The sequence below is a fragment of the Rhododendron vialii genome, chromosome 1a (genome assembly GCF_030253575.1).
Source record: "Rhododendron vialii isolate Sample 1 chromosome 1a, ASM3025357v1".
NCBI classification, from domain to species: domain Eukaryota; kingdom Viridiplantae; phylum Streptophyta; class Magnoliopsida; order Ericales; family Ericaceae; genus Rhododendron; species Rhododendron vialii.
This window is the reverse complement of record NC_080557.1, coordinates 12,941,644-12,957,555: the sequence shown is the minus strand read 5'-3', so window position 1 is coordinate 12,957,555 and position 15,912 is coordinate 12,941,644. Positions and strand designations below refer to the sequence as shown.

General features: G+C 38.1%; 1 protein-coding gene, 1 long non-coding RNA gene and 7 other non-coding genes across 9 annotated transcripts; 8 read left to right on the top strand and 1 right to left on the bottom strand.

Moving 5' to 3' along the window:
* The first annotated feature begins 1,330 nt into the window (after positions 1–1,330).
* On the top strand, positions 1,331–5,406 carry LOC131302656 (uncharacterized). The gene is made up of 2 exons (XR_009191856.1): positions 1,331–1,392; positions 4,459–5,406. It is a non-coding gene; the product is annotated as an uncharacterized LOC131302656 (long non-coding RNA).
* LOC131309196 (small nucleolar RNA Z43) lies at positions 1,699–1,790 on the top strand. Its single transcript, XR_009194864.1, has one exon. It is a non-coding gene; the product is annotated as a small nucleolar RNA Z43 (small nucleolar RNA).
* Positions 2,396–2,471, top strand: LOC131309318 (small nucleolar RNA U83). The gene has a single exon (XR_009194967.1). It is a non-coding gene; the product is annotated as a small nucleolar RNA U83 (small nucleolar RNA).
* On the top strand, positions 2,621–2,709 carry LOC131309185 (small nucleolar RNA snR60/Z15/Z230/Z193/J17). Its single transcript, XR_009194853.1, has one exon. It is a non-coding gene; the product is annotated as a small nucleolar RNA snR60/Z15/Z230/Z193/J17 (small nucleolar RNA).
* Positions 2,955–3,036, top strand: LOC131309240 (small nucleolar RNA Z43). The gene has a single exon (XR_009194908.1). It is a non-coding gene; the product is annotated as a small nucleolar RNA Z43 (small nucleolar RNA).
* Positions 3,605–3,688, top strand: LOC131309141 (small nucleolar RNA snR60/Z15/Z230/Z193/J17). Its single transcript, XR_009194812.1, has one exon. It is a non-coding gene; the product is annotated as a small nucleolar RNA snR60/Z15/Z230/Z193/J17 (small nucleolar RNA).
* Positions 4,253–4,332, top strand: LOC131309295 (small nucleolar RNA U83). The gene has a single exon (XR_009194963.1). It is a non-coding gene; the product is annotated as a small nucleolar RNA U83 (small nucleolar RNA).
* Positions 4,456–4,547, top strand: LOC131309130 (small nucleolar RNA snR60/Z15/Z230/Z193/J17). The gene has a single exon (XR_009194801.1). It is a non-coding gene; the product is annotated as a small nucleolar RNA snR60/Z15/Z230/Z193/J17 (small nucleolar RNA).
* A 3,875-nt stretch (positions 5,407–9,281) lies between the features above and the next one.
* On the bottom strand, positions 9,282–12,728 carry LOC131302647 (uncharacterized). Its single transcript, XM_058329394.1, has 4 exons — positions 12,465–12,728; positions 11,336–11,799; positions 10,193–10,378; positions 9,282–10,060 (listed from the first exon to the last, which is right to left on the bottom strand). Exons 2-4 carry the CDS (start codon positions 11,783–11,785, stop codon positions 9,770–9,772), a joined length of 927 nt encoding a protein of 308 aa, XP_058185377.1. The 5' UTR covers positions 11,786–11,799; positions 12,465–12,728; the 3' UTR covers positions 9,282–9,769.
* Between the last annotated feature and the right edge of the window lie 3,184 nt (positions 12,729–15,912).

Here is a 15,912-nt window from a genome sequence, read left to right as displayed (position 1 = left end):
CTTATTTCTTGTAGTGGTTGAGTTGTTGAATTTGGTTGTCTCGTGACTCTCATAATTGATGTAGTATTCTGAATTTGTACTATGTACTTCATATCTGATGTAAAAATAATTTATTCTATTGATTGACAAAAAAATAAATAAAAGTCAAGCACTCCTATATACTATGGCGAATGAAGCACGCACAAGAACAGAGTCTGACAACCACATGAATTTTTTTTTGATGAAAAATAGGAGATGCATAGGCAGCCCAATAGTCTTTATCATGATTTGATGAAATGGAAGGAGGAAGAAGTCAGAAGCAATTGCTTTCTTGCACGTTTGGAATTTTTCGTTTGTAGCATGGAACCTCTCGACTTTTTTCAGAAAAAAAAAGGGGCAAAAGTCAATTTTTTTTTAACCTTTTAAATATCTCTCGTCGAAATAAATTAATAATTTCCAAAAGCTGGACACAAAATTAATAATTGCGCAAAAAATTTGAATAGGGACAACAAAATTGGCTTTGTTTTTCGGGGAACTAAAACATGACTTTGTTTGGAACTTGAGAGAATTAATGGAAAAGAAGGAAAAATAATTAAGAGGGAAATGAGAGAAAAATTTTAAATAAATTGGAGGAAAAATTGTACTCCTTTCGTTCCTAAATAAATGTCCAGTTTCACTTTTTCCAAAAATTTTAAAATTAGTTATATCTTTTAAATTATACTGTTTTTCAAAATTTTCAGAATTTTGTCTAGTAGAACCAATTGAGATATATCAAATAAGATCCATATTACATATAAAAAATAATATACTTTGGAAGATATAAATGATTTTTTTAAAATTTTCGGAATACTAACATGGACATTTATTTAGAGACGGAGGGAGTTTTTGTATTTGAAATTTTCCCTAATCTTTCTTTAAAAATCAATGTTTTTAAAGTCGCTAGGAGCTAGTCGGGCAGTTGGCCACCTTCGAGCTTCGAGACCTAGTAATCGGCGATTAATCGATCCATATCAATTACTGTAGTAATCGGCAATTAATCGGTACATAACAATTAATCAGATCTAGTCGGATAGGTCCCGCCAGCGATTAATCTACAATTAATCATCGATTAATTTCTTTTTTTTAGAACACTTTTAAAAACCAAACAACTGAAACAAGTGGGGAAATTTTTAGTAACATTTTTCTCTACTCTTCCACTCCTTTTGGACAAGTTCCAAATAGAGAGTTAGGAGATGGCATTTGTACCCTGGGGACATTTTTGTCCCAGGAATAAGAAAAAAGGATAAAATTGTCTAACGCATCGTAATAGTAAAACCCTAGCCCCGCCATTAAACCCTATCTCCCGCACCGCCTCTATAAGTACAGTCGATTGGATTCCTTTATCACGGTCCTTTGGCGGCCCTCTGCGATGAGGTTAAATCTCTCTCTCTCTCTCTCTCTGTGTTTGGGTATTTGTAAAGTAGTGGTTTTGCTAATTTCTGCTTCTTGTTGCTGAAAGTTACTGGGCAATGATGTTGATTCTGATTAGTTGTAACGTCTGATTTTAGATGCATGTCAATCCATAGGAATAACACGTCATGTGGATGGTTTTCGATTTCAATAGTACTTTGGTGACCAAATTTGAGCAATATATTTTGAGTACATAGTGTCCAAAATGTGGTACTAGATATGATCGCCGCCGTAGCGTTTCTCTTTGTTTTTTTTATGTGTATTTGAGTGGGACTGTGATGAATGTGATTGGTCTCGTTCGTCGTAACGGCAGAAATGCCTTGCCGACCATCCTGATATATCACCACCCATAAACTGAGTCCCCTCACAAATCTAATCAAAACCAAAAACAAAAGCAAGAATTAAATCTATTTCTTAAATATCTATGACTTTGTGCATCTGTGTTGTCTATATGAGTGTTTGTTGTTAATATTTTGATCTTTATAGTTGTAAATTGGCCAATGATTAAACTAGACAAGCATATGTCTGAATCATATTGTGTTTACAAACTAATCTTCTCTATGAGGCTGATTTGTTAATACTCTTATTTTTTTTTTTAAAAACATTCCCGTTAAAATGGGTAGAATCCGCTGCAGTTTTGATGATCGAATATGCTCTTGTGTTATTTCTCCGTCCCATTTCAGAGGCCTTTACCCAACCCTCTACCCAAATATTAGTGAATCATTTGATATGAAACGTTCTACTGGATTGGATGATTTAAAGTCTATGCATAAATTTGAATAAATGCTTGAATAATGTAATAGCTGTTAATTTGAGAGCCACAAAGTAGCCTTATAAAATCTGAGGAAGGGTTGGAGTAAAAGTTTGCGTAAAACTCATTTGATTTAAGTTTGAGTCAGTGAGTGAGTGTGTTTTGACGGATATTTTAATCACCTTTTGAGTGCATCTTGTGTTTTATCTTTCTCAATGCCAATGATGAGGAAAATGTATTGTTAATGTATGACTAATCATGATTACAACCATACTGCCTTCCTTCTGAGGATTTAAACAACACCCCCCTCCCCCCTTCTCACTTTTTTCTTTCTTATCTTTTGGCCGCGTTTTTGGTGAACTGTTTTATAGTAAAAATGTTCTTGCTTTGAATTTTTGTGGTGTTATTTTGCTGTCTTTCTTCATGTCAAAACTCACAAAACAGCGTCACCTGATGATTTTAAGCATACATCAAATGATAATATATATGATTAATCATTTGAATCACTTTCGCCTTTTCTGATGACTCTGTTTTAGTTGTTTCATTCTTAGATATATTTGATTCCCCTGCCCCCTGCCAAACCTCAGCTCCCGCCACCTCTATATAAGTGTAGTTGAATGGATACGGAAGACCCCAGTCCGTTTGGTCTTGGCGCTCTCTCTGTGTTTGCTTGGTTTGGTCTTGTTTGCTTCAAATTACTAAGCAATTGTTTCACTACACTGCTATGAATAGTTGTTGATTTATACGTTATTATGGTGTCATAAAGAGTTTTGAGGGACTATTGATGACTCCATATTATAGGTCTCATTTGTTGTAATGGCAGACCATCCTGATATATCACCACCCTAACCAAGTCTTAACAAAATTCAAAGAAAAAAAAGGTTCTATTTTCTATGTATTCTTTCACTTTATGTATCTGTGATGCCTGTATGTTATTATTATTTTTTAATCTTTATAGTTGGTTAGTGGCCAATGATTAAAATTAGACAAGCATATGTCTGAATCATATTGTGTTGAGTCTGACTAATCTTCTCTATGAGGCCATTTTGTTAGTACTGTTTTCTTACTTCTGAAATGGTTTGGGCTTGGACCCCCTCCAGTTTTGAAGAACTAATATGCTCTAAATTGGAACAATTTGTTTCATGAAAATTTGATTGGTTGCCCACTATTTTTGATGTTTAGGGGGGCCACTGTTTTAGTGGTATTTTGAGAGCAGCCACTTTGTGTATATATTGCCAAAGGTTAGGTTTGTCTCCAATCATCCTCCGCCCATACTCCCAATGATTGAGGACTAGATGGGTTATGTTATGTTGTTGTTCCCTTCTTATTTTGGCCTTCTTATTTTGAACAGATGAAAAAACCACGTGGTTGGTTGAATTTTGTGGTTTTGTTTGCCAAGTTTCTTCTATGACAAGATTAACAAAACAGGGTCACATGATGATTTTTAAGCATAGTTCAAATGATCAATATATGATTCAAAACACCTTTCGCCTTTTTCTGATGACTCTATTTTAATTCTCTTATTTTTAGATAGTTTTGATTTCGTAATATTTTGGTTTTATTTGTGATACACTAGTGATATTCTGTTTTGTGATGCTATATAGCAATCATGTTTATTACTCTTTTCAATTTCTACTAAATATACTTAGGTTCCATTTTTAATTTGGCAACATATTTTGTCTGTGTTGACATTCTGTTAAGATGTTTTCTTGGATTAGGGTGGGTAACTTTTTGTTGTCAAATGTTTTGTTGCTTGTAAGTGTGGAAAACCTTGCCTTTCTGACATTTCTGATATATCAGCTCCCCATTTCTAGAGATTCTCCAAAAATAATAAATCTTATTTTGTGGGTGTGTATGGCTGGTCTCGGACACTTGAGTTATCAAAAGAAAAATTATTTTATTGACTTACAAATCTTGTCTATGAGGCCAATTTGTTATTGCTCTTTTTCTTTATGATTGTTCCCCTTAAATGGGTTGGTTTCCGATCCACTCCAGTATACTCTCAGTTGGACCAATTTGTTTCTTGAAAATTCGACGGGATCTCTGCCCTCTCTAGTTTTTGATATTTTTCAATGCCATTGATGAAGAGATTGTATTGTATAATTTATGACTAGTCATGAGTACAACCATACTACTGCCTTCCTTCTGAGGCTCTCTTTTTTATTTTTGCATACATTGTTTTCCCTTTTTGATTTCTGGCTTTTCTTGTCAACTGTGGAAATTGGATTCTTATGTTTTTTCTGTTCTGGGTATCTTTGTATGTTAAAATTTCCAAGTAGGGTTGCTTGATGATTTTACGCATAGTTCAAATGATCATGTATATATGATTAAACATTCGAAGGTCTTTTGCTCCTATCCGGCGACCTCGGCTCAGGTAAATTGCTCAACTGCGACTGGGCTTCAACTCGGATCTGGAAAGCTCACCTCTTGTTTTGCTTTTTGAAAAAAACTTGAAAATAGTCTCACAGAAATACATGAAAATAGAGGCAACTTTGCCGAGGTGATCAATTCTTCTTGATTTCCTCTTTTTCCCTGTTGCCTATATTGTACTTGGCCATACTTGGGATGATTTGGGGTGTCGTTCTTTAATACTGATACCAACATTCCCACATGAGCCGAAATCCTTTTAGTTAACGAAGGAAACAAAATACATGAATTTTTTTTCTCAGGTTTTTTTAATTTCAACTTGCTTCTATTGGTTTTGATTAGTAATTTGTGTCTACTTGTTGAGTTTTTCCCTTGGTTTTTGCCCACTGATTCTTGTTTTGGGCACCCTGTTGGTTTTGATCGGTAATTGGCGTCTACTTGTTCAGTTTTTCCCTTGGATTTTGCCCCTGATTCTTGTTTTGGACACCACCTGTTTGACAAAATGTCTCACACGTTGGGGTAATTTTTTTGGGGGTAGACTTGATCAATAAGAAGCCCAATGAAGATTCTGAGGCGCAAAGATGATCTAATCATGGTTTTGGAGGAACTTTTTCGGACAAAAACAGTAACATGCAGATGGTATATACAGGGGTGTCGAGAATGTGAAGAAAACAAGTAGGGTTTTTGTTCAAGTAAGAATATCTTAGGAGGAAGCAAAAAGGAATGTAGGGTTGTTATTCATGCTACTGTCATCACTATTTTTATTGGCAAATGGTGCAGTATGGCTCCTAATATGCCTTCATGCTTATTTCCATGCTCATAATCTGTTGGTAAATGGTGTTTTTATATCTGCTGATCAATTCAACTTGGTATGCTAAGCTTGATTATCAGTTGCAGACTATTGCTTTGATGTTTATATTTCTTTCCAACTTGGTTCTTCTCGACTTGGAAGTAGGCAGTTAGTGGAAAGAAAATGATAGGTGTTTGGTAGTTGCCAACAGAATAGTTTCCTCTTGCTTTAGCGGGTACCGATTGGTTTTGTGTGGACCTTGAAAATGGAATTTGTTATACAGATGGGCATGTTTGGAAAATGCAATTTGTTATCTTATCCCTTGGTATTCCAATCAAAAAAGGATCAGAATTGGTATTCATCTGGATTTACACTTGGGATTACAAATGCCATCTTCTTACCAATCCCACTTCCTTACTAATCCTATCTAATCAAACACCTAGGGATGAAATTGGTTCGGTTCGGTTGATTTTTTGCCTATTTTTGCACCGAACCGAACTAATCAGTTTGAGAAAATTGAAAACCGACACCGACTGTTCTGGAAGAAAACCGCTTGGTTCAGTGTTCCCCGAGGCAGTTCGGTTCGGTCCGGTCGGTTTTGTCGGTTTGCTGTTTTGGTTTTCACAAACAAGTAAAAGAAGATAAAACTCGAACTCTGGTGAGACAAAATCACGGGCTCTGAACCAGCCAAACCTCCATACACATCTGGTCTTCTAATGGTGAGAAATAGCCGATCTTTATTGTGCTTCAAACTAAAGAGCGATATGAGTGACTGAATAGCTAAGATTTTCCCGTATTTAATTGCAACGTCGTCGTCTGAGAGAAGAGATTGCAGGTCGCCGCCGTGGATGGCAGGGGGGGGGGAACCCGGGGGAGGTGAGATATTAGGTTTATTTTTTCACTCTTTCATTGGGATGGACAGTGAGATATTAGGTTTATTTTTTCACTCTTTCATTGGGATGGACAGTGGGCGGGTGGATGGCTAGATGTTCTCCGCTCCTTACAAATGAAGGGATGGGATTAATAATGAATGGACCGTAGTCTATGAGAATTCAATGGTTCTTCGGTTCGGTTTGGTTACATTTGGTCTATTTCACTCAAAAACCGAAACCGAATTGACGCTAAAGTTTTCCCAAATTTTGAAACCGAACCGAACCGAATTACTTTCAAAACCGACCGAAATCAAGAAAAACCTCTAGGTTCGGTCGGTTGGTTCGGTTTTTCGGTTAATATTTTCATCCCTACCAACACCCTTATCGAACATGACCTATCGTTCTTCATTATATCAAAAGTTTTTGACTGGCAATTTAAGAATAAGGACAATTTACACTTTGTGATGGTAAAATCCTGATCTTATTTGAGGAATTAGTTGAGACAGTATATTAATGAAAGCACTTGTTATGATCTATTGATCTGAAAACAATGAAAATTAACCTACGAGACTCTTCAAAGACCCCAAAGTATCAAGAAAAGATGGTATTCCCGTCTACAATCCTGTTAAAAAAAGGTGAGATGGGGGTAGGCATCTGCATAAAGTTTAATCTCGTATCTGTTGTAGATGCCACTGGCTAAGTGTGGCATCCTGGAATTCTTGCTAACCGCTGCAGCATCCCGTTTCTTCCTATCGAAGAGTATGTCATTTCCCTTGTTTCCAAATCTGCCTGCCAAACTGAAAACCTGCCTAGAGATATGGACGAGCTTTTTCTGGTTCTCAACCATCATCCTCAAACCCTCAACGGAACGGCAACTCGGTAGCTTTAAGGATTCGGCACCGTGGAACAACTAATGTACATATGATTCATCCTCCTCTCCACATCTACACACCATGGCTGAATTGGAACTTTCCTCATCCGTAGTTGTCTGTTGGTGGGAAGAATAATACTATCACGAGGATCTTTGGTCGAACTAATGTTTGACAACCCAATAGTTCAAATCCACAAGAAACTTTAGTTGAAGCCTCCCAATAAAGGAAGATTCAGAGATTAAATGGTTTGACATCTATTTACCCGATTGCCTCGACGATTCTCGCTTGATAATAATATACTACTATATAGTCTAATAAGTAAATCTTTTTTTGAGGAAATGCAACTTAAGCTGATAGGATAGATACAAATTGCGTGGTCTGTAGGCCTAAAAAAAACATATACTACAACAAAGGAATGTTTTTAGGAGTTATGCTCCCTTGTTCTTGAAATTCTAATCTCTGTAACTTGATTCTTTAGATCTACTTCCTCCGTTCCTTTTTAAGTGTTCCGCTTCGTAACTCCAACTTATTAAAAAAACATCATCATTATACATTTCACATCAACTTTTACCTCCACTTTTCCTACTTACCCTCTATGGAGACATTATTATTACACTTTTATTCACTAACTTTTCAAAATGGAATCTATTTTTAGGGGCAAAATGGAAAATATACTCACTTTTACCCACTAACTTTACAAAATGGACATTTATTAAGGGACAACCCAAAATGAAATACTGGATATTAAAAAGGGGACGGAGGGAATACTATTTTAATGACAATGGCTACTACTGAGTCTAAAAAAGCAGCAGCAGCAATAGATCACTTTCCAAAAGCGAAGCCCGAATCTAAGTTCGGAGATTGCCCTTTGTTTTGCACATTAGAATCTGCGCTTGTACATTATTACAGTTGTATGTACACTTTAACAAAAAATCAGATGGAGCACATATTCAAACCTCAAACTAACAAATCCTAAAGACACAAAATTATGTTCTATTATCATTGTAATTACACAAACTTAAAAAAAGAAGAAGAAGAAGTTATTTCAATGGGAGATGCTCTTATTTGTCTTGTTAACTTAGATGTACTAGGATTAGGACTTAGGAGGCCATGACTTGAAAGTTCACTTCTTCATTGAAAATCAGCTTAATACAGTAACAAACCAAGCTTGCACATATTTTGTTAAGCTTTTAATTAGCTTGAACAAGTTACCACTCAATTTGTCAAACTTATGCTGTTTAAAAGAAAATTCAAACCACTCGAGTAGGCTTGTGACCGGCTCGATTAAATCTCGTTTGACATCAACTTGTCTCATCAAGCTCAATCAGCAGCTCATTTCTTTTATCCATTCTTTTTTTTTTTTTTTTTTGATTAGTCAATTCAATTTCATTTCACAATACCCGAAGATAAAAACCCGAAGGCTACAATGATTTCATCAGAAAATACAGGCAAGAACTAAAACTACTAAAACCTAGACACAAAGCACATCCACTAGGAGGCTCCTAAGCACATTCTGCCGAAGGCAGACCATACATAAATGCAGGGCAATGAACCCGTCTCCGATTGTAGTAGTAGAGCTCAAAGGGACGCCCAGCTCAAACCATAGCCTTAAGTACGGATGAAATCTGCTCCAAAACTAGAACTACCGTCGACCGCACCATTGCCAGAGACCGCACCGCGCCAGCGCAACCCATTTCACCGGCGAAGACGAACAACCATACTTTGGAAACGGAGAAAACCCGAACAGAAAACAAGAAAACTAACTTAGGCTTATTTGCCCACCACCACACCCTCCAGATCTGGGGGAAACCTAGACTGGAAACAGAGCCGGACTGGGAAAACCAGCCGGAAGAACCGGAACAAGCCGGAGACAAAACTAAAATAAAAACCCCAAACTCACCCACAACGTTATTGGCCCAAATCACCACCGATGGCCGCTACCTTCCAGATCAGAGAGGACTTGGAGGAAACCCAACCGAAAACGGGCCAAAAATAGCCATTGGCTGTGACCCTTTCGCCGATTGCACTGCACAAATCCACCATTGGGGAGGCGACACAAAACGGAAGAGTAGGGAGGAGGTGAGTGGGTGGAGAGAGAGGGGGGAAGCACCACCCCTCCCCCAGCCGAAACCCTGAGATTGGTTTTTAGAGAGAGAAAGTTAGAGAGAAGGGAGAGGATAAGAGGATAAGAATGTTTCTTTTATCCATTCTATGTATTTAGCAATATGTATAATAATTCACGACGCAATTGTTTACACATGTTAAAAGAACATGTGAACAAAAAAAATGCTAGAGGAAAACAAGAAGAAAAAAGTTTAGTAAAGTGAGCAAAAAGTTTTCAATCAATGAAAACTCAGGCCTTGATCATAGCTACAAAAATTCTCCTTGAAGCGAATGGCTTTGTTGATCCTGGAATCCACAGGAACAACAAATGTGGATCTGATATTTGGTCCTGACTAATTTTCCCATAACATCGGCTTGTGATCGGATATCGAACTAGCCTCAATGGAACTCTGTAAAACCTGTCGTCGAATACCGCTAGGCTTGCTTGTCCCTGCACCATAAAGCTCGTAAGTGTTCGAACTAAGCTTGAGTAATCAACTGTTCGGCTCGTTTATCAGTCCTAATTATTCAGGACCATGTATGTACTACAATAACTCATGAAGCAATCAATTCAAACATAGGGGCCTCAATCATAGCTACAAGAATTATCCTTGAAGCGAATGGCTTTGTCGATCCTGGAATGAGTGGAATCCACAACCAAAGAACAAGATACGCGGATCCGGTACTTGGTCCTGACTAATTTTCCCATCACGTCGGCTCGCGACCGGATGTCGAGCTCCAGCCTCAATGGAACTCTGTAGAATCTGTAGTCGAATGCTGCTAGGCTTGCCCCTGCACCATAGAGGGGCACTTTATTGCCTTCAACTTTCACCTTCACAATCTCTTCGCTCTTTCTTGGTTGGTAATGTTTCTTCAACTGCCAAACACATTCATCCATGAGGGATTATGTTTTTTTATAACTCAGGTGTGTTCCGGCCAGCTTACGCACCCCATTACGGGATTATATTACACTGAATAGGCTGCGAATTAAAGAACGTCTAGGCTTTACCTGACCGGAAGCAACTACGATCTCCGAATAGAAAAGTTGAACAGAAGAGGAGCTGAAATGGATGCCAAAAAATGTAGCAGGGTTGTATATGATCATCTCCACTGAAGTGTTTACTGTGAGAAATTTGGTTGGGACGCCTGTGTGGTCGGATCCTTGTCCAAAGTCGAACTTATTTACTGTCAAACTCTGCAAGAGAAAGGGTATAGAACATACCGGCGGTAGAAATATAAGAAGCATTCCACGTAAAATAACGGTTTTGCGACCCGGAATGAGTCGAGATGCGCGCAAAATGGTCTGAACGTCCGGTTATCAGAAAAGAAAAACTAAAAATCAAAGGATCATTCTATTAGAATACTACAATTCCGATGTTTAGACGAATGCGTGTCAATATATTTTTGATAACTCGGTATCCGGATCCATGAACCAATTCAGTTTTAAGTCTATGAATCCCTTGGGCCAGCATGTGAATCCATTGTTTTGTTGCATTTTATGAAGGGAATAAGTAGTCCGTCCGGATTCTACAACTGTACACAACACATGGTACAATTGTTTTAAGCGCTGCAAATTTTGACATAAAAAAACACTTTCGGCATAACAAAAGTAGTTTCGGCATTATTATTTGCCTTTTTCAAAGTGCCCACATTCATAATCGGGAAAAGCTCCAATACACACTCCGCATAACTAAATATGTTACGTCTCTTTTGGACAAATGTTATGCCTCTAAATGGTATCTAAGTGGTAAATGTTAGCCATCTAAATGGTAAATGTTATGATTCTCAACACAGTTGAGAACCGAAGTCTTTGTAATCTTTGGCAAATCTCTTCTAAAATGCTCGGGAATTCTGTCCCATAGGGTTTTGCGTTTAGTAGTTTTTTGTAGGCTTTCTTTGTAAAGTTTGATTGTAATGGGGTTTTCCTCCCCTGAGTATTTGCTTGGTTGGCTATAAAATGCATCATTTACCAAAAAAAAAAAAAAAAAGTTTAACATTCTCTATGGTTAAGGTGCATATAGGATGCACCGTTACGCCTATTTGGTAAAATGTCACACCTCTCAGTGGTAAATGTTATGGGTGCATATCGTGTGCACCGTAACCGTCCTTGAAAAGGTTTTATGAAATTGTAAGGACACGGAGAAATACAAACCTTGACAGAAACCCGAGGCGTGTAAGGCCTGCTAGCGCCCCAAACGATCAGACAGAACACTGTGATAGACAAAGCCAACGCCAAGATCCAAACCAAACACCTACCAAACACTTCATTGCCACTCACATCACCCTCGTAATCTCTCTCTTCTCCCTCCTCTCTTATCGGAGTAAACTCCGGCCAGTACGTATTGTCCGCAACCCGATACCGCTGCTGCTGCTTCCACGGCCTAAACGTGCCCGAATTACTCCCCATGGAGGCCGAGACGGACGAATGGAGAGGGGAGTCCATGGGACTCGTGTAGGCCGGAGTGACGACGGACGACGGCATCGAATGATCGCTGCCGTTGGAGTCCCGAGACGGGCTCGGGCTCGTCACGTAAGGCTCCTTCGACGTCGAGTACGGATTGGAACTGGCCTGGATCATTTTTTTGTGAATACATAATGCCATATGTGTATATGTACCTGCACAGACAGGGACGGACTTAGGCATTATGATCGGTTGAGTGACCACATGATGAACAATATTTCTCGCAGCCGTCAACCCTGCTTGAATTTCTTCCTAGATCCAGTGACGGAGCCCAGGATAGAAACTTGGAGGCGGCACTCAAAAACATCAATGTACTCCAATCGTGCCAAAAGAATATATGATCTGCAAACCCATAACTTAAAAAGAATATTGTTTTATTCGAACAAGTTCAAATTTTTTTTATAAAAAAAAACATATAGCACTCTTTGATATCTAGTATCTTTCGGGAAAAAAAAAAGTTTATATGATTTTTCGAACCAAACCACATTATTCGTTTTAAGTTCTCATTTTGCAACCCTGAGAATTTTTCTTTTCATCCGAGAGAGTATTTAATACTAAAAAAAGTACTTGTATTCTCACATTAATCATACATAATTTCCAAATAAAATATACATGTTTTTATAGATTAATCGTTCATCTGCAACAGTCAAAGGCTCCGCCCTTGGACGTTGTAGATTCAACTAACGAATTAAGGTGAATTGGGTATAAATGTGCAAAATGAGAGTTAGATTTGGCATCAATTCAAGTCCAATTTTATCAATTTTCTGATCACAAAAATCAATATTTAGGAAATCAATCAAATTTTTATAGGGATTATTACCTGAAATAGACAGAGAGATCGAAGGTACAAGTCCTCTGCTTTTTTTCCCTCTAGATGATCTTCAAGTACTCTTTCTTTCTCCTCTGCTTTTTATAGGGTTATTCAGCACTTCCTTTGCTTTGTGTACACACACAAAAGTTGAAGGGTCAGTTGTTCGATCGACTGACAGATATATTCCGTGGGGAAAACAATACATTCGTGTCTTCGAACACGACAATCATGCACTTTATCACTCCCTCTCTCTCTCTCTCTCTCTCACTCTCCTCTTTCTTCTCTCTCTAGGTTTCAACAAAATATGAGACGAAACGGTCGGATTTATGGCGGATGTAACTGAAGCTTAAAGGACCAATTCTTTTATAGAAAGAGAACATTCCCAATGGTACAAACACAATTTTAAAATACAACTCCGGAAACGACGACGTCCGGGGCTATTTATGAGTCTGGACACAACAGTGTTTGGAGCCGTTGGATGCACATGGGTACATCCAGACACTGCGTCCGAAACTGTTCGATGCATGCGGGGTAACATGTATCGAACTGTTCCGGACAGCTAGTGCAGTTGTGTATAGGGTTGTGTTTTTACATTTTTTCATTGGTAATTTGGTAGGACCATGAGAGGGTACTGTGTACACATGCCACAGGAGCACTAAATACAATTTCCCTAAATAGACTGGATCAATTCAAAGCACATATGCCATGATTGACGAGCTTCCAAAACGAACGTTGAAAAGCTAGCTAGGCAAAAATCATTGTCAATATGGAGAGAGATCTCTCCCTAATGCGAACATTATTCATTGCTCTTCCACTAACGCTAAGGGGGAGGCACGTACGCATAAACCACTCCAGTTTCCGTTATCCCTATTCGCGCACTCCCCATCATTTACGACTACCATGTATGTGTCATTTTGTCTGCAATGGCCAAGATAAAAAAGTGACGCGGCCAAATTCACAAGAGAATAGTTAGCGTACTATTGTAAAAGAGATAAACACTCATAACCACGAGCAATTTCTTGAATCCATGAGAAGAAAGACAAAGTTTGTAATATTATTGATGAAAAAGTTACGCAAACATTAGGTTACAACCCTTCTATCGGTCCGAAACCCTAAAAATAAAGCCGAAAAATAAAAAGTCCCAAAATTTTGGGGCTTTTTCTAAAATTGAAAACGGGAAAGAAAAGCAAGGATTTTCCAAAAAAAACCAATTAATAAAGAATTATATACGGTCTAAAAATTATTAACGAATCAAAAAATTCCTAAAATGTCAAAAAACATAAATTGAAAGCCTAAACGAAGGAATTAGATTGAAAAACACCATCAGTCACGAGCTCGTCTGAATTTTGCCAAATTAGGTAATTGAAAATTAAACATCATTTGAACTTTCGAGGCTTGGGACGGTCCAACTGATCATAGAATTGACCTCTACGTGTTCTACATAAAAAGGACATGATCCCATATACTTGGTTTACCACATAATGTCTGTAGCACCATATAGCCTCCTGCCTCGCTCTTAACCATCACAGTGGTTTCTGCGTACGTGTCTCCCCCTCCTACCTCAGCTTAACCATCACACATCTTGTGACTCCAATGTACGGTTCAAATTCAAAATTGACTTCACTCTAGTTTATGGCGAGAAGACATTTGCAAACCGTGATTCTATCATCCAAGATGGTATTAAACTTGCATCTCAGTTTTCTTTATGCGTTGTTTCGCATGTGAAACATGACTGTAATTGTAACGATCCTAATTTTAACCTAAATTTTTCAAATAAAATTTATATTGCTATTTCGAATTGTATTAATTTAGTTAAACTAATTAGTTTAATAATTATCTTGTCCCGATAATTTAATTGATATACCTACGAATATATATGTATATGTATCTTTTCCTAGAAATAAGGGTTTTGGTTTATCCTCTTCCTTTCCCAGCCGATTCTCTCTTTCTCTCCCACACCCCTGGGCCGAACAACCTCTTCTTCCTACTCTTTAATTTCAGTAGCCATCATCATATCCTACCTCCCCCATTTACTCCAATACTTGTCCACCTTCCCTCTCCTCCCTCTACTCTCTCATAATACTCTCTCTTGCTCTCCGAAAAGCAGATTACATACACCACTGAAAATCCAGAGAAGAAGAGAAGGAGAAAGAAAGTTTTCAAGGTCCAACAATGGTGGTATGGAGAGAGAATACGAAGTGGGTTCCGATTCTGCACTCATCCGAACACAAACACGCGCTTCACTAACTCTAGCACAATCCAGAACACCTCTGAACCAATCCCAAGTCAGCCCCGGTGTCCTGTTGGTACGTCATCTACTCCGATTGTTCCGAAGCTGTCTGAAACAGTCAGAACCCGTTAACCAATTTTTCGGCCGGAACCGAGGTAGCATAATCATTTTCCTACTTTCTCGTAAGTATAAAATAAGGAAGTGATAATGGGAGAAATTGCACGTACTGTAGGACTAAAGAAAAGAAAATTTCTTAGTGTCTACCAAGTCAGTAATGGTAAAACCTAATCACTTAGATTAATCTACAATGTTTAATACTCTAGAATTACGAAACTGCTAATTGGACCTCAGGATTAATAAATTGAATTAAATGACAAAAATGCTTCATAAAATTTTAAGTAACTCGAAAGGCACGATGCCCAATCCAAATTCCTTATGTATTTAATTATTTGCACCTAGCAATTGTTATGTTGTATCTCATTAAAATGTATCATGTTATGAATTGAGAGATTATTGATTGTATCATGATGTACTAGCTAGTCGAACATAGATTCACGGGACGGTATACAAATAGTGATTCATGTAGACGAAGTTAAGCAAATGGCAAATTGATAAAGTGCTGAGGTGTGAGATTGTGGATTATGATTTGAGTCATGGCTATGGCAAGGGTAACCAGTGGGGCCCTGTGTTAAAAAGGGTTACCTGTGGGAACCGGTAATGAGATATGTTGTGACACTAATGTATAATATGTCATGGGAAATTTCTCTTTGAGAAAGGGAATGGGTCCCATGAGACGGTTGTCGTTAGTGAGACGTTAATGTATGATACGTCTTGAAAAATTTCTCTTTAGAGAAGGGAATGGGTCTCATGAGACGGTTATAGTTAGCATGGGATAGTGGATGTCCGACCCTAATGTATGATGTGTCATGGGAGGACTCGATCCTCTTGTTATGGTCTCAAGTGAGAACATGCTAGGTACATAACTTAGGTACGCTCACTTAGGACCTTGGTATAAGAAAAACAAGAGAAATGGTGGACCCATGAGACGATTGTAATTAGTGGATATGGGAGGAAAGGATCTCGAGGAGAGGATCCTTAGATTTCACGTAAGATGATGGATAATAAAGAAAAAGACAAAGTGTTATCATTCTGTGCCCTCTGTGTATTATCAATTATTATATTATTGAACTGCTAACTGTAGAGTAAGGGGTTAGTAGGGTTGTGATT

What these genes read in the sequence shown, in the direction of transcription:
- LOC131302647 (XM_058329394.1), bottom strand. Translation starts at nt 11,785, where the DNA reads ATGGCATTATGTATTCACAAAAAAATGATCCAGGCCAGTTCCAATCCG. An exon ending in CGCCTCGGGTTTCTGTCAAG is followed by an intron (nt 10,379 to 11,335) that starts GTTTGTATTTCT and finishes TTTCTCTTGCAG; the next exon opens with AGTTTGACAGTAAATAAGTT. An exon ending in TCGTAGTTGCTTCCGGTCAG is followed by an intron (nt 10,061 to 10,192) that starts GTAAAGCCTAGA and finishes TGTGTTTGGCAG; the next exon opens with TTGAAGAAACATTACCAACC.